The sequence below is a fragment of the Solenopsis invicta genome, chromosome 14 (genome assembly GCF_016802725.1).
Source record: "Solenopsis invicta isolate M01_SB chromosome 14, UNIL_Sinv_3.0, whole genome shotgun sequence".
NCBI classification, from domain to species: Eukaryota; Metazoa; Arthropoda; class Insecta; order Hymenoptera; family Formicidae; genus Solenopsis; species Solenopsis invicta.
The window spans coordinates 19,113,498-19,141,355 of NC_052677.1; the positions used below are offsets into that span (position 1 = coordinate 19,113,498).

At 37.2% G+C, this 27,858-nt stretch overlaps 1 protein-coding gene across 10 annotated transcripts in view; it reads left to right on the forward strand.

The window, feature by feature from the left end:
* The window catches only part of LOC105207772 (Down syndrome cell adhesion molecule-like protein Dscam2), a 118,518-nt gene that overhangs the window by 70,685 nt on the left and 19,975 nt on the right, over positions 1 to 27,858 (forward strand). For 9 of the 10 annotated variants that reach the window (XM_039457330.1, XM_026134003.2, XM_039457331.1 and 6 more), the window contains exons 4-7: positions 5,080 to 5,226; positions 5,329 to 5,446; positions 24,033 to 24,194; positions 24,369 to 24,652. In XM_039457330.1, the coding sequence (XP_039313264.1) occupies positions 5,080 to 5,226; positions 5,329 to 5,446; positions 24,033 to 24,194; positions 24,369 to 24,652 (711 nt within the window). Of the gene's footprint in view, positions 1 to 5,079; positions 5,227 to 5,328; positions 5,447 to 15,575; positions 15,817 to 24,032; positions 24,195 to 24,368; positions 24,653 to 27,858 lie in introns of those variants that run through there. The other variant, XM_039457329.1, reaches the window with a different exon arrangement.

Below are 27,858 nucleotides of genomic sequence, written 5' to 3' on the forward strand. Positions count from 1 at the left end.
ATATATAAGCAATTTCTCATTCATTTTCTACGTCACTTTATCGTTATGTCGGAATTTTCTTTCTCTATAACTAGTTACTATGCCAATCAATGAATAAATAAACATAGGAAATATTCTGGTTTGAAAGGTTGAAAAGATATTTTCAGAAATATTTTTTTTTAAATCTAAAAACTAATTAATATCAAATTAATCAAACAAAAAGGAACATTATGTGATGTACCTTATAAAAGAATTCGTGTCGATATTCCTAATAGTTTCCGAGAAATTCATTCGACCAGATCGAAAAATACGATTTCGAGAAAAACGATTTTACAGTTTCAAATACACTTTGTTTTATACAGAATGCAATTTATAATTTCGTGAAATTATGAAATATCAATAAAACGCTTAGACAATGTATTTAAAAATCTTCAAATGTATTAAGAAAATTTGTATTTTTAAAAAATCAACTTTTCTCATCTTTTAAACCAAAATATCTCCTTAAATCATATTATTCTATACTTTTTAATATTGTAGGCAGTGACCTATAATATTGACGGCATTGTCGTCAGTGGTTGGGGAATGGTGAGCTCACCTCAGAGTCGATCATGGGGTTGAGCACAAAAATTTTTGAATACTTCGGGAAAGCTTTAGAATTCTTGTGCAGGCATTGGCGTATGATAATGGGCACGCGGTAGTGTTCATAATTGCATGGCATTGCCTTAATTTTAATATAGGATTGACGGCATTGTAGGCATTGACTAACAATAAGCATTGTCGGCAGTGTACAAAAATGTCGGCAGTGTTTTACAGCAATGCAAAAATTTCGTGAAATTATGAAATATCAATAAAACGCTTAGACAATGTATTTAAAAATCTTCAAATGTATTAAGAAAATTTGTATTTTTAAAAAATCAACTTTTCTCATCTTTTAAACCAAAATATCTCCTTAAATCATATTATTCTATACTTTTTAATTTTATTTTTTTCAATGAATATTTTTCACGTGTATCTAATGATTTTTATTTTCACAAAAATGTGTCTAAATAATTCTCGCTTTAAAGTTTACTACTGCAGCTGAATCTTCAAATAATTTCGTTAATCCTGGCTCTCGCGGCTGCAAAGACTGATACGAACCCGGGAAACATCCCGGCCGGATTTTCGCGGATGTAGCACGGTGGCAATAGAGGGGAGGAAAAAAAAAGAATAATACGGATATAGCGACAATACGAGGCGATTTCAGCGTAGCCACCGCGCTGGTACGCTGCGCTATGCCGAGACTCGACTCTACGGCCATCGCCTACGAGAACTAAAATTTAATATCCGCCGCGGACGCCCGCGCTGAAATTTAATATCCACAATAATGCGGCGTCTCCTTCCCGCAGCTCGCGGTGCGGGATGCGCGAGTCGGGATTGTCGGGTTCATTAGTAGCTCGCAGAGATTAATCAGATTTGCTGTAAACGCGAATCCGCCCCCAGAAAATTGCGTACAAGGGCGCAAGGTAGAAGCGTTATACATAATTAAACATTTCGCGTACTGCGATTTTATTAGCGGTCGTAATTAGCAGTAAACTAAGTTACAACAAAAGGCGTGTGGTTATACGTATTTATATCGCGCGCGAATATAAATTCTTTCGCTTATCGAGATATTACGAACCTTAAAATACTTTAACCGAGATCGATAATCGTGAAAGGTTTCAACAGAGGTCGGTAAAATAACTGATAAGACTTATTTAAAATAAAAAATAGATTCCAGAAACTTATTTAAAATATAAAATAAGAAATAGATCATAAAAAGTTATTTAAAATAATAATACTAAATTGACTATTTTATTTTTAATACACATTCTAAATAACGTTAATTTAAATACGACCGACTTTTTCTATTTATAATACTGATTTTTCTTTCTTGATTTTAATAAAAAAAAAGTCAAATCCAATAGAAATTAACGAGTAGTAAAACTTATTTAAAATATTTATAATATATAATTTCTTTCTTTTTCTCTATTTAAAATAGAGAATGAAAAACAAGACTATAAGAAGTTATATTTAAAAAATATATATATTAAATAACTAATTTATTTTATTTTAAATATATATTTTAAATAACATTACTTTAAATACGACCGATCGTTGGGTTTCAATGAATATTTATTATGTTCATTCAGTATAATAGTCTCATATCGCCGCTTGGGAAAGATACTTTTTCCACGTCGTATCTGCCATCGCGATTGTGCCAGTATCAAGGACGTAATTCGCTCCACGTATGTACATAGTGTCCAGCTCATGTACCCGCAATATATACATATGCGTGCCGCATCTATCGTGAATGGAACCCGCGCACCCGGCTATAGGCACTCCGGTCTGTCGAATGTAATACCTGAACTACATAGACCATTCGGTCCACCTGATTTAGCGAACAATCTATTCAGAAGGCTACCTTATCGCAGCTGCCGCCCTTAGTTACTCTAATGTCTCGCGAACGAGCTCACTCAGCCGCGTAAATGTATGCACGGTTGATATACGTAGTCGTAAAAGTACAGATTATGTGTAAAATGCATTTTCGTACGTAAATGCAAAAATATTGTCACTGTTGTAGGAATGTTTCGTATGTAACTTTTTGTCGTGCTAATTAATTGCAAAAGATATACTTTGATAACAGATTCTACGACGAATTGAAATGCAATTCTTTTCTTTTTCTGCAGTCTCGCTTCACTCTTCAATAACCCGTTAAATTGAAAAAAAATTCCAATTCCCTAAAATCACGAAAATTCGTAAAATTTATTGGAAGAGAGAAAACTTATTTCCTTTTAGTTTGTTTCAGATCTTTCGTTCTTTATATTAGATATCTCTATTCTACTTTCCGTCATTAATATTTTGCGTTAAAAAAAAAATCCTCTCTTATACCGTCAAATAATAAATCTATCATTTAATTGTTGAAAAAAAGTTGCTGAATGTATCGCTTAAACCTCATACTCTTATCGCTTAAACCTCATACTATACCTCATTAAAATTTTTATATTTTTACTTAATATAAGTAGCATTTAGTAACAATACTACGAAATAAATAAGAAATAAGTTATATAAATAAAAAATAAAAATAAGTATTGATTCCTTATATTTTTAATTATTTCGATTCATAAATTCAATAATTTCAAAGGCGATATAATTTAGAAAACATACAGGTATGATTTAGATGAGCGGATAACTGAAAATGTTTTGCAACATATTACAAAAAATTTAATTAAATTTAATTAATTAAACTTAATTAATTAAAATTAATTTATTATCAGTAGAAAGTTAAACATTATAATAATAATAAGTAACTAAAATACCAAGATGCAATTTCCAGCGTTTATTTACGTAGAAATTAATATATTAAATAAAAAATATAATAAAAAATAACTAAACTTTTCAAAAAGAAATGTTTAATTCCAAGATATTAAAATGTTTTATTTCTATTCTATTTTTTAAATTCTTAAAAATGTTTCAGTACGTTGTTTAAATTTAAAACGTTAAAACATTTTTAATTATTAAAAACTGCTTCAGCTTTAAACGTTTTAATGTTTAAATCTAAATACCGTTTAAAACTAAAATCTTTTTAAGTATTTAAAAAACAGAGACAGAAAAATAAACATTTCAACATTTTAGAATTAAGCGCTTCTTTTTTTAACGAAATGGTATTTGGCAACTTTCCTTTAACCAATAACGAAGAAATTTCTAATAAAACGAGAATAGTTGTTGCGAGGCAGCAGCGCAAGTTTAAACTTGAATCGCTAACTATTTTGCATATCAAAAGATGAAATAATTCATCGAATTGATATTACTCACAAGTAGCCGCAGTACGCGCGCGCGATCTAACAATAAGTAGCATAACGAAACAACGATTGTAGAGCACGTAGAGCGTGATTCGCAGGTCCCGAAAAGGCTCAAGTTTCTAGGGCAGGTTTCGCAACTGTTTAGGATAATTGTGGTCGTTAAACGTTGTGGTCGGGCTTATCTAAGGAAACCCGGAGCTTAGTTCGGGCAAGGGAGAAAGCGGGGGCGAGTGAGACGGCGACGCCCCAACGTCACGTAGATCGGACAAGGGTGGAGTCGCGGAATTAGCGTAATTATCGTGCAGCCGAGTGCGGCCGTGCCCCCGAAAATATCGTAATCCGGCAGGGCGTGGCGTTATCGCGGTCGTTAAAGATAACCGACACGGTTTATCGGGAAACGTTGATCCCAATTATTGCCGCCGCGCATTCAATATGAATAATACGACGGGATTAGGAAGTCGTGTATTATTCATGCACGGCAAGCGGAACTCTGTCGAAGCGCGTTGTTTTGGGCTCACACGAATTTTGCGGTCGATTGCGAAGAGCAAACACATAATCCCCGATGCGTAATGTATTATGTATAGTGAAAAAAAGAACAGAAAAAGATTAAGGCCGATCCGCATTCGTATCTCACTTTTTTTTTATCGATAAATACATCTTTAACCCTTAACGGTTGGTGGAGGTCTGCGTGATCCCAACGAAAGTTTCTCTACGTTATTCAACTTTTAACGCTATATGTAGTATATTATATCGACAACAGTTTTAGGTTCCAGAGGGTAGAGACGTTAAAGAGTGCTGTTGAAGAATGTTGAGTAATTTTTTTATTTAAAACAATCAATAGCTCGATAGTTAGAGTCATTTTGATCTCGTGTGATCGTTTAAATATTTTACTAAAGTGTGATTGTTAAGGGTTAAGTACATTATATAGTATTTTACATTATATATTATAGAATGAGAATTAATAAATATATTTTTACTGATGAAAGTGAGAAAAATGAATACGGATCGTATCAAATTAAGTATCATATACAAGTTGTTCCGAATCTACGAAAATTGTTTCGTAGTTAGTCAGATAAACTTTTGCAAGATCCATTCTGGTAAAAAATATCCGACAGGCTACGCGTCTGAAAATATCAAGATTAAACGTATAAGCCTGTAAAAAAGTCGATGACAGAGATACTTTAGTGTTATACGGTTTTCCGGAGCATCTTGTATATATACGATACGACGTCTTTCGATACGTTTGGCATTTCACGACGCTTTCGATCGCTACGTTTTGTAGATGGCAAGTTCCACCTGCTTCCCACGGGAGAGCTTCTGGTGCACAGCCTCGAGTTCAGCGACCAGCTGAACGGCTACAGATGCCGCACGATGCACCGTCTCACGAGACAAGTGGTCGTTAGCTCTATAGCCAACATTAGGATAGCAGGTGAGTCTCGGTAACGCCGATAAGTTTCGAAGGAAACTGCCGCGCATCGGTGGAAAACGCTGTATTTGTGACGCACCGAGTTTTCTCCATTCTGCTTCACAGATCATAGAGGCGTAATGCCTCCCGTGATACTCGAAAACTCCGGTGTCGTTCACGTCGCCCAGGACGAATCGACGTCGTTAGTCTGCGTGGCGCAAGCCTGCCCCTCGCCCGAGTATCGGTAAGTGTTTGCGAAAACCTTTTAACACCCACGATCTCAAGAGCGAAAGCACCGCGTGTTACCAGCCAAGCTTTGATCGTAACTCTCAATTTCCTTATCGTTTCATTTACTTGGCAAAAAGAAAAAAATGGAAAAAAACTTTTTTCGGTAAAGAAGGTATCGAGAGGAGGAGACGTTGAGAAAAAGTGTTTTTTTTTTATTTCTCATTTTATCCTTCTTTTTCTCATCGTGTGTAAAAAATCAAGGCTCTGTTCAACGAGGAAGATGATATCGAGAAGACGTATAGATGTGGGCGAATCAAGTATTTGTGAGGTCGAATCGAATCGTTGATAGCATTTTCGAAATCGAATTTAATCGCATCTAAAATTTTTACGTCGAATCGAATCGAATTGAATCGAAACGAATCGAATCTCTCTCTCTTTGATTCAAATGTGAATCGAATTCAAATCAAATTTTGTCGGTTTTACATTATTGTACATGCTGATTTAAGCATAATAAAGTATTTTCAATGACGTTGCGGATCCCTTTAAATAAATAATAAAATTAGTCGCAAGAATTTTAGAAATTAATTAGAAAAAACCGATATGCTTAGTAAAAATTTATAATAGATGCTAAAGAGTACAAAAGTATTATAAATTTATGACAAATGAGCACTGAATATGTTACGAACAAATTACAATGTCGTTAAATGTTAGGAAAATATAATGGAACAATTTTGTTCCAAATTTTGTTTAAAAAAATATTAGGTCAAAAAAAGATTATTACACATTGGGTTATTACGTTAAATCCACATTCTCTCTATTACGTTTTCTATAAGTATCGTAAAAACAAACAAGTACACGTGCGCACTTGGCACAACGAGATCGCTCGTCGCGAGTGCAGAGAAGGCATCCGCGAATCGCGGAAAGGGACACGTTCACGTCTCTGACGTCCGTCGGTATTTCTTATCGAATCGTAACGAGCCTCGGAAAAACACGTCCGCAACGTCCATTCACCGTTTCGACATAGTACTACGCGCGTAAGCGCTCCCGGGAACTCGCGCGCGCGTAGGACTAGGTCAGTTAAGCGCCGCGAGCACGTGCCGCACGATCAGCTGATCGCGCGTGCACAGTCAACCGACTAACCGCCGACGGCCTTAGTCCCCCCTCGCGATTTCAGGGATCACGTTACGATACGATCGCCAAAATCCCCTCCCTGCGTGCGTCGCGTCGCACGCACGTGAAACGAAACTGCGCTGGAGCGCACGAAGCTTCCGCTACACGAAGAAGAAATCGAAGCAATCCTTTCTAACAGGTCGTCGAGAAGACGCAAAGACCAATCAATTATTTTTCTCATTTTCATAATTTATACTACACATAGAAAAATATCAATTCTATTATATAAAAAAAGCGTCTACTCAATTTTTGTTTCTTCTCGTAAATAACAATTATCTTTGATAAAGAATAGTTTCTTTATAATTGTTTTAAAATATATTTGTTACAAATTTTTTTAAAAATTCATTATTATATATATTGAAAAAAAAATTATACTCTTTTATACTCTTTAGAAGAACATTATAAATTGTATCGAAAAAAAGACTAGAATAATAAACAAATTACATTTTTGTTTTAAACTTAATATTTTTGATTAAAATAATAAATTACTAGGATTCATAATATATTTTAAATAAATTTAATGCTAATGATGAACTTATGAAATAAATAAAATTTACTTAATTTAAATATACATATATTTTTCATAGTTATTCAACGCAAAAGTTTCGAGCATTGCAAAAATTCGACCATTGCAAATTTTATTAAGTACAAATGAGAATACAAATATAGTGAAATTGTGAAGTTTTATAAAAAAATTAAAGATACTACTATTTGAGTTATTCAACCCAAAAATTTCGAGCATGCGAAAATTCTATGTATACATAGAGATTTACTTTAAATAAATTATACTTGTTTCAAGTAAATTTTAAATGTATTTTAAGATTAATGTTAAGAAAATATTCTTTGCAAAGATAACTCAATTTGTAAGAAAATTAAAAATTGAGTAATTGTTTTTCTAATCAGAAGAATATTTTTCTATTAAAATGTATTAAAATTATAGAAAGAATTTGGATATTTGCGAAGTTAGACACATTTAAAAACAATATAAAAATGTAACTTGTTTTCACTTTTAAAACCATACTTTTTGAAATTTTGATTGATTGTTAAATAATTAATACATTCAACGCTATCATCGGTTACTTACACCGAGCGTTTATATCTAGTCGATCACCAGTGATAGGACGACTGTCAAATAAATACATCACACATCATACTTTTGTACAATTTAATACCACAAACTCAGTTCTATAAATTAAATACTTTATTGTGCTTTTTAATGTAAAATAAATTTAGTTAATATACTTGTAAATGAAAAGTCAGCAATATACGCTTAGCGGTGCATGTATTAATTTTGCACAACGTAAAGATTGTACTAATAGTATTAAGAATACGTTATATACGTTATCTTTCAATCAAAATATTTTTCATACAAATGTTCTACAAACACAGTTATACTGAATATGCACTGGAAAATCAGGGACTGCGAAAATTATCATCATCACATCGGTGATTCGAAACAAATTGTGTATTTTATCATCTTTCCGCAAAATATCGCGGCGGCCACAACATTCAAAATGCCACCGTTATAACTTTGCAATCGAATGTGATATCGAATCCTATTTGAAAAAGTGCATTGTATCGATATTCGAAATCTCGAATTATTGTTGTCGCTTTTTCGATGTGCTGATTGATTCTCATTCAGCGTTTACTTCGTGAACGGTTGTCATCGCGGAGATCGCGTATTTCAACTATGTGTATTGAGAGGTTAATAATGTAATATTCAATTTGTAATTTGTATGAAATTATGTAATATTAGAAAGCTTTGTAGCGCGCGCCTGTTTTGTCTAATAAAAATAAGAATTATATATAAAAAATAAAAAAAAGGTTTCCTATTGAAAAAGCATTTTATATCGCTACAAAACAGTTTCTTCGTGGCACGTGTAAGAGACATTCCGTGTTACGCGTTTAACGAAATAATGATTTAGCAATTCGGACGCGATGGATACGGGACCGATAGTGAGCTCGTTGCGAATGAGTTCTGCCTTTCGTGTCACGTTTAACGCACGTTTAACGTCGACTGAGCTTTCTCAACCACGATTCGTACGACACTTGTATCTTACAAGCCATAGTCGCACGGCAGCAAGTCACTTAAAGGAGACGCACTTTCTGGGGTGCTTTTGTCAACCCGCGACCTGCTCAAAAATCATAGTTAATCCAGCTGATCGGCCGGTTAGACGCTAGGTACAGCGAAACATGGTCTCACTGAACCGATAACGTGACGGGAAGACAGTGCACATTGCAACGATCTCCGATACCGAATCGTACCCCGTAATTAATTGTACATTGCCCAATCGAACGCAAAAATTATTTTTTTATCGAATCGCAATGTCTCTTACACTTACCACGCTGAGGGAAAAAACTCCTATATTGCGATAAATAGTTATTCAAATATTTTTAATAAAATATTTACTTACAGTACATAAATGTTTATTGTAATAGAAGAAATAAAACTTAAATTTAATTAATGGTTCTTCTACTAAATAAATATATACTTACATTTATTAAATATTCCATTATTACTATTTGAATAAATATTTATCAAAATTGAGTAATTCTTCTCTCAGTACACGAAAAGCTGAAAAAAATAAATTATAGAAAAAAAATCAAAGAATTTCTTTTAAAAAATTATTTTATGTTTATGCAAGCATCTATTTCGTGGCACGTGCAAAAGACGTTGCTTGTTACGCGATTCGTGAAAAAACGATTTAGTAATTCAAACGCGTTGGATACGGGATAGATAATGAGATCGTTGCGAATGAATTCTGCCTTTTGTATCACGTTTAACGCACGTTTAACGTCGACTAAGCTTTCTTAACCATGATTCGTACGACACTTGTATCTTACAAGCCATAGTCGCACGGCAGCAAGTCACTTAAAGGAGACGCACTTTCTGGGGTGCTTTTGTCAACCCGCGACGTGCTCACAAATTATGGTTAATCCAGCTGATCGGCCGGTTAGACGCTAGGTACAATGAGACATGGTCTCACTGAACCGATAACGTGACGAAAAGACAAAGTACACATTGCAACGGTCTCCGATACCAAATCGTATCCCGTAATTAATTGCACATTTGCCCAATCAAACGCGAAAATTATTTTTCACGAATAATAATGTCTCTTGCACTTATCACAAAAAGCTGAAATTTTCTCTATCTGGAAAAGTGTATTGCATCGATACTCGAAATCTCGAAATTTATTGTTGTCGCTTTTTCAATATGCCGATTGGGTCTCATTCAGTGCTTACTTCGTAAATGACAGCCGTTCGCGGAGATCGCATATTTTGGCTAGTTATCTTGAGGGATTAATAATTTAATATTCAGTTTGTAATTTGTATGAAATTACGTAATATAGATCTTGCAGCGCGCGCCACGTGCGCGCCTGTTTTGTCTAATTATACATATAAAGTACAGTTGAATCATCGCGAGCAAATTAAAAATTAAATCGCGTAATTTACTCATTCTATTTATCACGAAACGCTTTTCAGATCAGTTTTCGAAGACAATTGCTTCTTCTTTACTAAATTAATGATTCATTTCCTAAAATTTTATATAATTAACAAAATTCAACTTTTCCCTTTTTCTCTACGAAAGAGGGCGGAAACTTCCAGATGTTCCTCATAAGTTTCAGAACAATTCTGTCGATTAAATCTAAAGCACAAATGAAAACAACTTTACATTTTCACAAACATCGATAATAAATCTTTCAATTCAATTAGAATTGATTTGAAACTGAAAATTTTGGAGATATCAAGAATCCGCCCCCCCCCCTTCATATTTAATTTAAAACAAAATTTAAAACAAGAAAACTTATCAAAAATAAGTTTTTATTTTCATTTCTAAAAATAAGTTTATTTGAAAATTGTAAAAACGATCTGCCAAGTTGTGAAAATACAAAAACAGCTTTTCGCTTTTTCTCAAAAAGTGACATAACTTTTTCATTTCAAAAAACAATATATTCGGAAAAGTCGCCAATACTAGCACCCTTATATTTCTCAGAAACTAAACATCGTACTGCATTAATACTAATAAAACCATGATCTAGTCACAATTAGAATTAAAGAAATAAAAATCCAAAGTTCATACTTTAATGGCATTATTCTATATAAAATCTGCTAAAAACGAATTCTATAAAACATAAACGAAATATGCAATTTTCTCTTGCAAAGTAGTTGAAACAATAGTGAGTATATTATTAATATATCTGAATATGTCTGAATTTTGCTGTTACCTAGAGTGCCAGTTTTATAGTCCAATTTTTCAGACGCTTCTTTTGAATCATGTTGCAAAATTATTATGAAAGTTTTTATAATATGAAACAGTAGTATAAAAACTGTTACATCATCTGAACAAGAAAACACTTTTTAGTTTGTATTTGTATTTTCTTAAGTTTTAGTTTTGTTCAAGAAATATTAACAAAAAAAAAAAATGGAGTATTAGCGACTTTCCTCTACCGTGTATAGTGGATTGGACAACACATATTTAACGCAAGACTTGACGAGCTCCCGCTGGAAGTTCAAAGGTTCCAGAGAACGGAGTACTTGGTCCACCCTGCACAGCCAAGTGCTAATAACTCAGACAAGTGCACTGCAATTAGACCAAGCCACATTCCGTATCCGGATGGTGTGATTATATGTGTTCAGACTCACCGTCAGGAGTCGTGAAGTAAGAGTCATTGTTACAAATCATTGTTACAATTTGAAATAAATAAATAACTAAATAACCCGACACGCAAATAAAATAAGAATAAAATAAAATCACTAGTTTTAAATTGTCAATTAAGTTGTCGTTACGACCATCAGAGTTAAAATAAGCAATAATATCGGTTTATTCCCATGCTGTAACGACGCGAAATTTGTATCGCGTATGCACATACGGATGCAATACGTGCATCACAAAGAATAGGCGACGGTCGGACGGCGCGGCACAATAAAATACCAAAAAGGGAGTATAAAAAAAACGAAAAAGGGAAATCTTGGACGGTCTCGAGCATTTCTCGTTTTGCACGCGATTATTACCCAAAGATAAATATCGTTCGGACGATGCGGCGCCGATATTACAATTGCAAAGGCGGTTGTTTACAACCGCCTTGAGACAATATCGGCGTCGCTGCTAATTCCGGGACCGTCGGCAATCGTTTGTCGGCCGATCGTCTTCATTCGCTGCGTTTGGAAACCGAAAATCCGGATCGCCCAATCGGCGCAAAGATTTCGGAAATCAGGAACCAAGCGGGATGAGAACGCGGCAATTCGTAAATTGATAAATAAGGGGTCCGGAAGACTCTCTGGCACTTATAACACTTATTATTTCGCTTTTGACAAAGGTAGTAGACAACGACGTCCAAGTCTTCTCTCTCCCTGCCGTGCCTCCGCGAGCCGCAATACGAACACACGCGAGTTCGCCTATTCGAAAATCTTGAAAAACCGTATCTCTAATCTACAGGCTCAGAACGAAATACGCTTCTGAGCCGATAACACAAGGCGCGTTGTACGGCGTTGTCGCCTCTCGCTCGGCGAGAAACTCGGCCCGCGCGAATATCACGCGATAGTGTCGCAAAAAACATTGTAAGTGATAATTGTTGAAAATAAACAAATAAAAACACAGTGATGAAAAGTTAAGTTTTTTCCCATCGAACACATGGCATTTTTCATATCTATTAGAAATGATTACAATTTTTTTTTAAACTTGTCAGACATATCATATAGAATTCCCGTATTTAGGTAATTCCCAAAAATACCTAATTTCTAGAAAAAGATTTTAAAAGATTTAATAAAACAACAAAAGAGAAAAAAAAATTCTATCCGAGAATTGAAAAAATTATCAAAACAGCTCTGTTATTTTCATTTCTAACTTATATATTTGAAAGTTTCGAAAATGACTAGCCAAGTCGCAGAAATAATTCCCTCCCAAAATGCATTCATTTATTAAATATCTACATACATCTTTTTACTAAAATGTAGTTTTAAACCAAGTAGTTATTTAATTCTCCGTAGTCTAACCAAGGATTTAAAAATACAAGAATTTTTAATTTTGAATTATTCTGTGTCAAATTCGAAAGCGTACGAAAAAAGAAAAAACGAAAAAAGTTTTGCGTCAAAGAATTGTGAAATTTTATTTTGAAACAGCGCAAGAAACGTTGGAGGATTAATAATGTAACTCAAATTTTTAAAAAGGATTCTTAAATCATAATTGCCGTAATTCAAATTAATTTAATCGAACAACAAAACGTTTGGACATTTATCTAAAATCTCTATCTTTAAATAATTGGAGAACGAGATGCGCGATTACAGTAAATGAGAAAAAAGCTTGTTAAAAACCAAAATATTTAGTCTGATACAATCGAACATTGAGTTGATTCAACAATTATTTAGTTACACAAAAAAAGTATAGTTCATTCATGCACCCAGAGAAGGGTTTCTTTTTGAGACAAAAAATATTTGTTTGACTCAAAGAAATTTGTATTGCTACATAGTTAAGAAAAACTTTTTTAATTTGAAGAATTTTTTTGGTTATTAATTTTATTCGAATTAAAAAAATGGTTTGATTGTCTTTGCAACGCAAATCTTTTTTTTTTAAATAAAAAAAATATATTTTTGAAACCAAAACAACTAAATTATTTCTTACATTTCTGTCAGTAGTTTCTTTGAATTATTTGTTTACATTAAATAAATTATTTATTTATTTTTAAAAAGACTAAGCGTTATTACTTGAAACCAAATACTTTCATATTCCCTATAAATTCACTTGAACTTAAAAAATCTAAGTTAAAGAAACAATTTCATGAATTTAAACACAATTTTTTTCTGAATGTAGCAATCATTCTAATTTTTTAATCAAGAATTTATTAAATCAACTCAATTTTTATTTGTACGTATCGGACAAAATATCTTAGTTTTTCAATCAAGTACATTGAGAAAAAAAGTTGAAATTTTGAGAAGCAAATATTACTCGTGACGTTTTTTCTATATTTATTAATTTAAAAAAAATTTATTGTTATGAGAAAATATACATTTCTATGAAACATCTTATTTTTTCGTTACATTTAATTTATTTGCTAGGAATAAAATTTTATTTCGCCGTATGTAAATAAAGATTTATTTCAACGAAATAAATTTAGATCTTAAAAATAAATTTTTAAGTACTTTTTTCTCAGTGTGCAAATAACAAAAAAAAAAAAAAAAAAACGCACTCACCGACCGTTGTCGTCGTCTCCGTTCGCCGCATCCCAGCCTCCCAGCTCGCTCTCGATCGTGATCCTCGACGTCGATGTCGACTCCGGTTCGTCGGATGAGGAATCGCCGCTCGCCGCTCGTCGTCTGCCTCACGCGCACTAGCTCACTCACGCGTATACGAATCGAGCTCACTCAGGCGTATACGAATCGGTCGGGGCAAAATTATAACTAATTACAATCACTAATTAGCGCGACAGAACGGATCGTCGGACGCTACGAGGGTCGGCCGTTTTCGGCGCGCTGTTCGCGCGCACCCGATCCCCGGCAGGCTAATTAACCTGCTCGCGCTTCACTCGCGATGAACTTTGGTGTTTTTTGCCCGATGCGTCGTTTCGCGCCTAACCTCGAAGATCGACGGCCGCCGATTACGACGAACGATGCTCTCTCACTCCGACGCAACGCGGCACGGCTATCTGTGCCCGAGGATTTCCAGATCACAATCGCGATTTCCGTGTTGGACGACGCGAGAACGACGAGCGAGTTTGTCGATCGCGATTAAGATATCGGCCGTCGGTGGTCGTGCCAATCGACGGCCGATTACAACGCCAAATGTACATTTCGGCCGCTACGTATATAAAGCGCTACGGGGTTCACACGTCAATGTTCAGGGTGGTGCGCGGTTCGAGATTTCGGGGACGAGAATGTAACTGATCGAGCTTTCGATTCGTTTTTCAAAAAAACGAGGAATATATCAACATTTGAAAGCACATAAAATTTTTGCACATTAATTCCCGTAGCAATTATCACACTGTGCGATGTGTCACGACGAGCATACGAAACTTCGCTCTGCACATTCAACTACGAGATATTATCGGTGAGCTAATTACTCGCGCGCCGATTTTTCTAGCGTATTTCGTTCGCGTCCGCGCGCGGAGACGCAGTTTGGGGACTGATCTCGACACGGACTCGAGGGTGTGAGGCAGCGTTGGGAGGAGAGTTGAGGGCGAGGGTGGGGGAACCGGCCGGTTCTCTGATTCTCGGAAACACGCGGAGCGCGAGATGAAAACAAACAGACGGAGCAACACATCGTTCAACGTGTTTACGAAATAAAGACTGTTTTGGACTTACTGAAAGTAAAATATTTTGTCACGGCCTTTGGTTCGTCTAATCTCGAAGACTGACGGTCGATTACGACGAACGAAGCTGTCGCCCCGACGCGACGCGGCAGACACCGTGGTGTCCGTGTGGTGTCGTGGATTTCCAGATCGCGGTCGCGATCTCCGTGTTGGACGACGCGAGAACGAGCGAATTTGTCGATCGCGAATGAGACATCACCATGGCCGATTACGATGCTAAATTCACCTTTTCCGGCCTCGACGATCAAAGCGATTCGGCCGCTACGCGTTACGTGTAAAGTACTACGGGGTTCACACGTCGAAATTCAGGGTGGCGCGCGCGGGCGGAGACGCGGTTTGGGGACTGACCGACACGGACTCGAGGGTGTGGGTGGTAGGAGAACAGGGGGCAAAGGTGGGGGAAACCAACTCGTTCCACTTAACTCGAGACACTGATTGTCGGAAACGCGCGGAGTGCGAGATAAAAACAAATAAATGGAGAGCGACACACCGTTCAACGTGTTTACGAAATAAAGACTCCTTTTGATTTACCGATGCGTCGTTTTACGTTCCGGTTCGCTCAACTTCGAAGACTGACGGCCGATTACGATAAACGATGATGATGCTCTCTCTCTCTCTCTCTCTCTCTCTCTCTCTCTCTTCGACGCGACGCAGCAAACACGAATGTCTGTGCCCGTGAATTTCCAGATCGCAGTCGCGATTTCCGTGTTGAGCGATGCGAGAACAAGTGAGTTTACTACTCGCGAATAAGATAGCACGGTAGTCGTGCCCATTGACAACCGATTACGATACCTGTTTGCGACTTTCCCGGCGATCAACGGATCAACGCGACTACTCTAGGTATAAAGCGCTACGGGGTTCACACGTCAACGTTCAGGGTAGCGGTGTACGGTTCGAGAGTTCGTGCGAGAATGTAAGTGATATAAGTGATCGAGGTTTCGATTTCGCATCTAGTCACGGAAAAATATCAATTTTATTGCTGAAAGAACTACTACTCTTTCTTCCGCGCGTGTTCTTCTCCCCTCGATTTGCTTTTCATAAAAACACGCAATATACATCGGTATTTCGAAGCACGTTAATTTCCCAAGTATTTATCACACTTGCAATGTGCCACCAGTCACCAGTCCACCACGAGCGTGTACGAGGCTTCGCTCTACATCAACTGCGAGATATTATCGATGAGTGTAATATCGATATATCTATTCTCGTTCATCGTGCGCCGATTTTTATAGTATATTCGGTTCGCGTTCACGCTCGGAGGCGCGATTTTGAGGACTAACCTCACTAACCTCACTAACCGTTTCGGTCTCGCACACGAGCGTATAAAAGTGGAAAAACCTTAGGCATGGACGGGAAAGAGAGAGCCGGCCCATTTCGCGAATTAATTCGAGGTACTGTGATTCCTAAATGCACGCGGAGTGCGAGATGGAAACGAACAAACGGTAACGACATGACATACCGTTCAACGTGTTTACGAAATAAAAGGACTGCTTTTGATTTACCGATAGATACCAATGTAGATCGGATTTGATAAATTAATTATAAAAAAGTATTATCTTATTTATTAACTATGAATCTTCTGTCTAACAATATTCGTAACATATGCAAGGATATAATTAACAATTACATATTCGATTCTATTCGAGTTAGATTTTAATATTTAGTTCTAGATTTTTTTAGCAATTAAATAATATATTCTTTTTGTATTAGAATATATGAAAAATATTTATTTACATTTTATTTATATCTTAATGCTTATTTTTATTAAAAATTAAATTCTTAAAAATTATATTTGCATAGCTAGTTTATCTACTGCATATAGTCATTAATTATATGTTATATAATCAAAGTACTTTCTTATAAATTTTCAAAATTTTGTACACCAAAATAAAACACTATAATAAAGTTTCGATATAATGATTACTTATCAGATTCTTACATTTTAAAACATAACATGTAATATATACATGTAAGTAATATGAGAATAACATAAATGTATAAAAAATTTGGTAGATTATATATTTATTTTACGTATTATATAAGGCATTTAAAATATGTTTCAATCGTGTATTTTATTTTAAACATCTCTGGTAGAAATGTATGCAGTTTTCCTAGACATTTATTCAGTTTCATTTGTCTAGCATTACTATATTCTCATTAGTTATATAACTGACTATATGAACTATACTAAAATGGACAAAAATTTGATAGACTTTTATTCAGTGGCTGAAGCAGTTTTCCTAATAAAAATATGCGTAAACCTCCTTAGTGTATGGTCTAATATTAGTAGATAGGATTTCAGGCTTGCTTGTTAAACAATTGAATAAGTAGGCCCTTCATTATCCTGTTTTTCGTTCAGTAAATGAATTCAGATTTTGCACATCTTTTATGCGCAATAACGCTGCTGACAAAACGTTACATATATCTTGATTGGGATTTTCAGTAATTTTATTTTTCAGTTACTAGACAAAAGTATAATAAAACTGTCTAGTATAATAAATATTCCAAAAATACATGAAATTTCTACTAGGGTAATTAACTAATTTTTAAGTACGCAATTTTTTCTTCTCTCCTAAATAATTTTATATTTGTGACTTGTAACATTTTTTCATGAAAGTGCAATATGTATGCACGCTCATTTGTAATACGATATATAATTTATATCAAAATTTCACAGTATAGAAATAAATCGTTAATATATTCATTAAATAAATTCAGAACAGAAATATATGTATAACATTATTCATTAACATATTTATTAAACGTAAATATACATTAATGTAATTATAATATTGTGTACCTATTAAATATCAATAGAATTTTTAATCTAATTCATTTTAGGGTACATCTTAACAATAAGTAAAACGTGTACAATTTATGACACACGTACACACACATGCATTTATAAAACAATCTATTATTCGTATTGAGAAGAGAAACGCATTTATCATTTTTCATGTACTTATCGAATATTTTAGCCAGAGAGATTTTTAATCTTTCATTCTTTTATCTGATCATTACGTTATGTGCCATAATCTTAACTATGCATTCTAAAATAGAATATATAAAATGTATGGTACAAGACGACTACACGCATGCACTTATAAAGCGATCTATAATTCGTATCAGAATTTGGGATGGAAATGTATTTGTAATTTTATCTACCTATTGAATATTTTAAAGTTAGAGGGATTTTCACTTTGTAATTCGTTTATCCGAATGTTAACGTTATATTTGCGATAATTTGAGTAATAGTAAAATAGAATATATATAAAGCACATGACGCACTGCATTCATAAAATGACCTATAATTGGATATCAGAATTCAGAATAGAAATGTATTTGTATTTTTTCGAACCACGTAAAACCTACTTTTTAACGATATGTATTATAATTTGCGTCGGATTTCAAAGTAGAATTTATAATTCCATATTTGCCGCGTATTTTAATGTATGCGTATATATTTTCATACATATTTTATGTGCGTATTCTGATTCCTCAAATGTTTATCATGTTACATGGCATGAAAATGATAAATAGAGCTCTATCCTGAAATGTGATGCGAATTATAAATCTTCTAAAGTGGATTTAATACGAAGATGATCGATAGAATCCGGAACGCAGCACATACAAAATACACATTAAAATACGTATGTAATATCAAAATGTATGCGATATATAGATATAATTATAAATAGAATACTAAAATCTGAACGCGAATTATATAGATTATTTAAAATGAACTCAATGAAATATTGAAATAATCGAAATGTAGCAACACACACACACACACACACACACACACACACACACACACACACACACGCGCGCGCGCGCGCAAAATGTATATTAAAATATGTACATAATATTGAAATATGCGACATATTAACACAAATATGCAAATAATATATATATTAAAAAAGTACGTAATATTGGAATACACGACACGTAATAAATAATACATATAGAATTCTGTGAAATCTAACGCGAATTACAGATCACCTAAAATTAATGAAATGCTCTCGTAAAATTTATCACATTAACGTCTAATATGCAGCTTCCTTTATAATGATGAATGATTAATTCTCCGTTTTCCAAGACGTGTAACGAGCAGTTGAAATATTATCTCTGACATGCGCGAGCTCGGATAAAATGCCTGTATTTGTATGAAATAAATAAAACAGCAGTTTACTCGAATGACGCGTAAAGATATGCAAAGCATAGAAAATAACAATGCATCCTTAAGGACATTTCTCAAAATATTAAAAAAATTATGAAAAAATTATTAACTGCTTTATATTACACTTGAAAGTAGAAAAAAATTGGTGACAATTTTCTATCTAGATAAAAAATTATTTCAATAAAAAGTAGACATGTGCTCTAATAAAAATAAAAATAAGAAAATAAGAAATAATGAAAAAAATCTGACTTTTTTTTTATTTAAATGCTTGAAATACTCCAGATGATTTATGTAAAGATTCATTGCGATGCATAGATCAGTTATATAAAATAAACAAAATTCGTTTATTTATATATAAAATTAAATAGACAATCACAATAAAACTTTGTATAAATCATCTTGAATATTTTAAGTACTTACACAAAAAATTCAGACTTTCCTTAGTGTTGTAAAAAATAATTCATTTTTTAATAACAATATAGAGTACATTAACTATAAAAATGTCATTAAATAAAAATTGAAATCTTATTCACACAACTTTCATATGTATATAATTTATTTGAAATGTTAATATCGAATACATTTCTAAATTTTATTTACTTCACGATATTGTCTGTCCGAAGCATCTTTAATTCAGCGTTAAGCGAAATTGAGGCATGTCAATGACGTGCGTAACATAATTTCGCTTTTCTGCACCGTAGACGAAAATATCAGAAAAGCCCTTAATTCGCAATAACGCGAACATTTGCACCGTTGTTCACAGGAACCATTATCCGTTCGTTTCATAAGAAATATATTAAACGGAAGGCAGAAGCAGGAAATATGTCGCGTATTATATCGCTACATGGAATCACTGTCGTTTTAAATAACGTCCATCGTCATAGAGAGTTTCGTATAACCGGCGCGTAGCAAAAGAAAAACGATACCTCGCGCGTTTCCCCGCAGCTTTTCCCATTACAGAGTAATCTCGCGGAAAAGCGAAGCGAGAGATCGCCCCTCGTTACCCGCGCGCGCACCCACGCCGAGAGTGGATTTATTCGTTGCCGCTGCCGTTGCAGAGAAAAAGAAGGAAAAAAGGCACTCGGTCGTCCACTTGCCAGAGATCGTCGTCGTTGTCGTCGTCGTCGTCTTTCGAATGTCTCGTACCGGGTGACACAAAGACGAACACGAGTGCCTTTGTGCGCCGGAAATCGACACTCGAGGGATGAGCAAACGCGTCTTCGCACGAGCCTATCGTTCGTTCCGTACGCGACGTCGTCGTCGCCAGTTGTTTGTCGCTTTGAGGCATTTCGCATCTTCTTTTCCTTGGACGAGAAGGAAAGGAAAGGAAAGGAGGGTGGTTGTACAAGGACGTCAATCCTTTCCTTTAATCCTCCTTTCTCCTCCTCCTCTCTCTCTCTCTCTCTCTCTCTCTCTTTGAATGAGATTCGAAGGGAAAAGGACTGATGATGCTCGGCGAGAAATGGAGGAGGAAAAAGGGCAAAGACGAGCACCAAGTACTCGAAAGAGACGGAGCGAGGAGAGGAGAGGAGAGGAGAAAGAGAGCGATTTTGATCGGGAAAAAGTGGGAGCACTCGATCGTGAAGCTTCGCGAGAGGATGGCACAATCGGAAGCTCTCCATGTCGCCTCGACTCGAGAGGAGAGAGAGAGAGAGAGAGAGAGAGAGAGGTAGAGATTCTCTCCATCTCTCCACTGTTGGCTCGCGACTCGCGGCGTTTTCCGAGCGAATTTCCCGCTTTTCCACCACGGGCTACTATCGAGCGCCGTACTTCATCTTTTGCCACTTTACAGAGCGGAGAATTTGACAAACGGTCCTTTACCTGCCTGCGTTCTCGACGCACGCGGCGATTCGAGTCGCTACATTCGATACGCGATGCCGCACCGCACGTATCTCTCAACGCAGGGAGAAATGTTTGCGCATTTGTCGCGTAAACGGGATCGGTTTGTGCCATCCGTTGTGCACAATGGAGTACCGGAGAAAGAGTTGAAATAAGCGAAGGAGTGCTAAAGATGAAGTTAACTCTTAAATCGTAATGTCGACCTTACAGACCTCTATTGAAACTTGTCAATAACTTTCTTGACATTCACAAGAGCTTTAAACTCGTAGTATCTTTGTACGCCATTTGTCCTCATCTATTATTATTCTCTAGAAACGTGTAATTTTTATGTTCGCAACGCTTTTTTTTTTTTATAATTTGTAAGTACTTAAAATATTCAGGATGATTTACGTAAAGTTTCATTACGATGCAGAGGACAGTTCTGTAAAATAAATTAATTTAATTATTTATTTACAAAATAATTTAATAGACAATCATCTCGCATACTTAAAAGTACTTCCACAAAGAAATTAAGATTTTTTTTAATGTTGTCAAAAATTATTTAATTTTTATTAATAAATAGAGTGAATAAACTATAAAAATATAATCTTATTCACACAACTTTCATGCTTACATAGTTTATTTGAAATGTTAATATTAAACACACTTTCAAATTTTATTTACTTTACAGGAACTGTATATCCGATACATCTCTAAGTTACGCGAGTAGCTTTCCCGACGCATTCGAAAATCTTGGAGCGTACACAATCAGAAGTTTAATAAAAAGGACCCCGTAACTCTCTTCTCGAAAGAAAATCTTTCTCAAGAGAAACGGGATGGGAAGGTTAAAGCAATCTGCATTCCGGGTGCAGCGCTGAATGAAAGACACTTCCCTCCCCGTGATCGCTCTTTCCCTTTCTTCCGAGACCGCGGATGTAGCCCGGCAAATGCTCGACGGAATGAAAATTTATTGGCAATATCGCGACACGGTATCGAGCCGGGCGGGCCGGGCTGTGCCGGGCCATGCCGTGCCGTGCTGGGCCGTAGCTCTTGTATGAAAAATACATTCGCGTAATAGGTTTCAAGTCGTCCCACCTCTCCCGACGGGCGGTCGATTGTCTCGCGGGACCACGAAACGCGTGTATCGCGCTGCGGCGATTCCGCTCGTGAAATACTATCCGCGTTATTAAGACCCGCGCTCGGGCCCGGCCTCCGCCTCTTCCGCGCCCCGCGAGGAATGCATTATGCGAATTTATATGCGCGCACATATACGAGAGGCGCGCCCGTAAATTTGTCGCGAGATTTATGCGACGCCGATACATCCCGACGCTCGATATATCGGGCGAATAACGGCCGCGAGCGCGCGCGGCAGATCGATTCGGAAACGCTCAAACGCGGACAAATCGCACGAATAAGATCCTCTCTCGTGGAGCTCCGTAGAATTTATTCAATTCCCATGGACATGCGCAACTTTTAAGTACTTTCGCGACACGCCGAACCCATGCTTCCGAACTCCATCGTCTTCTAATGGCTCGACGAGCCACGTCCGATCAGGCTAACTTTCCAAATAAATATTTTACACGGACATTCATATCGCTCTGATTTTATTTTACTCTCGAACGTTATACACTGAAATCTTAATAAAATATCACAAATAGTTTCTTAAGGACGTACTTATAAAGAAAAGAAAAGAATATGTCCTTTTAAGTTTTTCAAAGAAGGCTCGCAGATAATGTTCCTTTAAAAAACTTTGCCATATTATCATTTATATATATATATATATATATATATATATATATATATATATATTAAAGAAGAAAGTGATGTTATACCTTTGTATAATGGCTATTTGAACACTGAAAAAAATTTTTATGTTCAAGTAAAGATATTTATTTTAATATCATTTCCTTGATTTGAAAAAAATATTTCCCAATTAATGTTTAAATCAAAGAAATAATGTCAAAATAAATATATAACATGAAAAAAAAATTTTTCTTAATGCAGTATCTCCGTTATTAGACAAATTCTAGTCATTACTTATAAAATAATTTGTTTAATAGTCTACATAATTCAGTGACATTATTATGCAGTGTTTATGTTATCTAGAGAATAAAATTATCTAGAGAATCAGAAGTGTTATCTTACTAGAGTGTAAAGGAGTAACAAAGGATAGAATACAACGAAATAGAAGCTCTTGTATCGTTTGTTCAGTTTGACATCTCGTACATCTCATCTTTAATTCCTAAATTTCTTCAGAAATTTTTCACAAGATCTCATACTACTTATCTAATCCCGAGTTAAATGTCGAACAAAATTTTAATGAATTACGAATGACGGGAGAAAGCTCCTTGAACGTCTCTGAACTATCCAAAGTCCGAGTATGCTGTCCGATCGGGAACTGTCAGTGACTCCATAGAGAGAGGATCCTGGGGATAAACGCTGCTGGATGTCGTTTCTAGGTCGACGTATCCGAAAAGCCAACGAAATTGAACCGCTCTTCCCTTTCGTGTCCCTCTCGCCGCCTCTTTGCCGCGCCGACTGCTTTGCCTTTCGATGAAAAATTATTCGTCAACGAGGTAGAGTGCGACAGACAGAAGGGGGGCACGCGGGTAAAGCGATAGAGAACAAGAGAGGGCGAGAGCATGGCAGGCTATTTGGAGATTGTGTCGGTCTATACGCTGTCATCGAACACTTGAACCCGATCGGATTGCAACGACTCCACAGAAAATCGATTATGCGACGAACTTGGCGAACGCGATAGAATATTATATCGTGTGATCGATGAATGTAACAATAGAAATCGTGTTGCGATATAAATGCGGCATTAAAGGTAACATCTAAAGTCTTTTAAATTTGTCTCTATTCCATTTGCGTCATGATACTCGAAAATTTTACATCGTAATTTTTTCACTTTGCAAAATGAGAGATTTCTTTTTTCAATTATTTTTCTACATTTTAAAACATTTACTATACAATATATGCACATATTCCTAATTTTATTCATAATTATTCGTGTAATATAGATGCTTTCTGAAAATTATTATCCCATGCACTCCATGAATTCCTAAAAAGCGTAGCAACGTTTATGAACATTATTAAGTTGAAAGCATTCTCGATGCTTTCGCTTGCAGGTGGTACGCGCAAACAGGAGCAGAGCCAATGTTGGTACTCTCCGGACCCAGAACCAGACTTCTCGGTTCCGTGCTGGCCATCGAGGCCGTAACGTTAGAGGACAGCGGGGTATATCGCTGCTCCGCTTCCAATCCTGGTGGCGAGGCGAGCGCCGAGATCAGGTAATAAAGGTTAAAAATTATTAAAGAATATCGATCCTCGTGCATCATTTAAAAGTCCATTTATTTTAAAAGGGAGAAGGGGATGATGGAATACCATATTTGGTTTTCTTAAAATAATTTGTTGTTATAATATGCATTTCGATTAATATCGATTAATCTCTGTTACAACTCCAGGTTAATCGTGACGGCGCCTTTGCACGTGGAAGTGACGCCTCCGTTGCTCAGTGTTCACTTAGGAGGCAACGCCGAGTTCAGATGCGAGGTTGGCACGCATCCGCAGGCTGGACCGCACTTTATCACGTGGTACAAGGACGGTCGGCAACTTCCAGGGTCGGGAAGGCAATCGGAATTATTAAAGCTCAACGGAATCGGAAGGGAGGATCGCGGCATGTATCAATGCATTGTGAGAAGGTCGGAAGGCGATACCGCTCAAGCATCGGCGGAATTACAATTGGGCGGTACGTAAACGCTTTCTTCGATGTATCCGTTTTCCTGTTACGAATCATGTGAATAGCCGAGAAAGTTGTGCGAGTTCGAATTTCAGAACAGACACGACGCATTAATGGAAAAACGTCGAAAATGAGGCGCGAAGCAATTGGAAAATTTCTCTGAGGATATCCGACGGAGACTCCCCAAGCTCTATGTTTGAACATTAAGTGCTTTAACTAATTTGGAAGCATCGCGGAAGAGCATCATGCTCGTCTTGGGAGAGAAGTAACGTTACGCAGATAAGGATAGTTAAACTTTAGTTGGTGACAGGAGGGAACGACCCGTCACTAGAGAGTGAGGTAGAGACATTTCGTCGATTAAATAGGTATACTATTAGAGGCTCGCCGTAACGATCGTTCATGCTTGACGGTTTCACGCGGAAAGTACTAATAGCAGCGTTTCCGATCGCGTGAGTGTAGCATCATCCCCAGAGATAACCCATATAATAATGACGTGTCTAGAACGATGGCCCGATCTCCTTGCACCAGGATATTGACCCGCGTCTCCCTCTCCCTCTCTCTCTCTCTCTCTCTCTCTCTCTCTCTCTCTCTCTCTCTCTCATTCTCGTGTCACCCTCGAAAGGTGCTGTCAAAGGTGTCCCAGCGAGAGAGAAGACACTGCGCACCGATCGACAGCCCGCGTTATACTACCTATCAAATTACACAGAACTCGATTACTCGGCAAAGAGACGGCTGCTGCCGCGTGCCGAGCTGCTGGCCGAAGAGTAGGCACCACTTTGAAGCGGAGAGGGATCTTCTTTTACAGCGCTTTTACCTCGTTTTGCAGCTGTGCACTCGCGCCCTCGTGTCGTTCTTGCGGCACCTCGACGCGCTCCGTATATACGTCGAGCGTCCATCTCTCTCGCACGTTATCGACCTTAATAATATTATAGATTCCCCGATGATGTTAAAATCGCTTTTTATTAAAAAAAAATATATATATATATACACACACAATTCTAATTACAGAAATATTTAACGTAGGATATTAAGAGATTTTCTGTTTCACGAATTAAACTCCGTCAGCGGAACTTAATTAGCGGATCCAAGTGGATTGTACTTGAACGGAGATTTAATTTCGGTGTTTTGCTTCCGGAATATTCGATGAAAATTTTAATAGGCGCCGCAACGAGAACGACGGGTATTTGTGAAATATTCGTAGACTATTAAAAATTCGTTCGAGGACCCGTCGTTAATACACAATTTACGCGCCGCACGTCACCGTGCGTGGCCGGACACACCCTGTATATCTGGACCAGTCGTTCGGGGAGCGTTGGTAGCGGCAGCAGGACAGGTAGGGCAGGACGACCAGCAGAGAGGAGAGAGGCCTTTGAAACAACAATGAAGTTAGTGTCTCTCGCTCGTCAGCGTCAGTAATGCACGGAATTTACGTCAAAGAGAATTCGAGCGAGCGAACGCCGACGGCAAGGACGTCCCCGGGTTGTGCGAGCGAACGGGACAAAGCTACCGCCGATGCAATTTCGCGGTGTGCGAGGACGATGAGGATGAGAAAAGCGGCCTCAACGCCTGGTGCGAGTGGTGCGGGCGTTGCGGCTCGGTCGGAAGCGAAGCGCGGCTGTAAAAAAAGAAAAAAATAGTCATTTCCGAGGCCGAAGAGAGTACTCGGCGCTCGGCGCTCGGCGCTTGGCAAATTGTGCGAGGTGCATTTCGCGAAATTCAAGCACTTCTCGCTCGCGTAAAATTTGCTCGACGGGCTGCTAGCCGGATTGGTCGACCGATTACCGGTGTTCTCGCGATTAGCGGCCGCTTTATCGATTCAATCACCTTGCCATTCATGGTCGGAGAAGGAAGTGATTTGCGCGAAACGTCGTTGCCGTTATAAAATCGATGTCGGCGATTGATTGTCAATGATTTAATATCCTCAAATACACATGGGTCGGATGGGAAAATGAATTTTTGCCAAGGCCTCTCTCTCTCTCTCTCTCTCTCTCTCTCTCTATAAATATATATATATATATATATATATCCTTTCTTACAGTAATACATATGAAATTCACGAATATCGCGTATTGCCACTGCATATAAAACTTTTCGTCTGCCATAGTTTCAAGCGTCGAGGCAAACGCGCAAATTCTACGATCGACAGCAGAATAGAAACTCTGGAGGCAGAAAAGTCATTTCCTCGAGCGAACAGAACTGCCAAATTACTCAAAATGAATTCCTCGTGTTTCAAGCGGGGCCTTCTCATCTGTGTGCGTTCGGAACGCGTTTTTACGCGATTCGACTAACGTCCGAGTGCTTTAATTTGCCGTTTTTATATTGCCCCGCCGGAAATAGTCGCGACAACGTCGAACGCCGGGGACGGATAAAAGTATAAATCCAATTAATCCGCCGCAGTGGAATTCTGATCGCGTTACGACGGAAAAAGATCTAGAATTTTATGTCCGAATATAATTATGCCCGAACAAATGTATCGCGGCTCGATATTTTGACTAACTTCCACCATCATTTCACCCGATGCAACTCGCATACTTTAATAGACGTTGCGACAACGCAAATCATAATTATAACTTTTTAATCATGCAATTACAGTGACAAATATATACTTTTCTCTCAGCGTGGATATTAATTATTCGCGGAATGTACATAATCAACGTAAAAGCGATAAAAAATTAGCGCCGAGCGGCGAATCTCTCCAAGATATCGTAAGACCGACGTTGATCGCTATCGCCGTCACTTAAAATTCCATCTCATCGACCGGAAGTGGAAGCGCCGCGCCTAGGACGGGCGCGCTGATGATCGCCGAGAGGAATCGAGACGGGAGATTTATCAATTTGCGTATGGATTCGCGAACACGAAGGACACCGGGAATCCATGTATTCATTTCGACGACGAGACCGTCTCCTTCCATCGTTCCTCCGAGCTCCGTGGCTGCGAGGGACGGCGGGGACCCGAATCATATCCGCGCGACGCGCGATAGCGGAACTTTTTTTAATGACGACGAAATCGACGCTCTTAAATTAACGATCGATCCCGAGCTCTCTCGCGGTATCTTCCGTCGCGCCTTTTCTCTCTCTCTCTCTCTCTCTCTCTCTCTCTTTCTCTCGCGGGTTTCGCACATCGTCGATTCCGTTCACTCCGTGTATCACTCCGGAGTAACATCCACGAACGAAAGAGAAATGTCGACGCGGCGTTTCCATGATAGCGAGTCCATT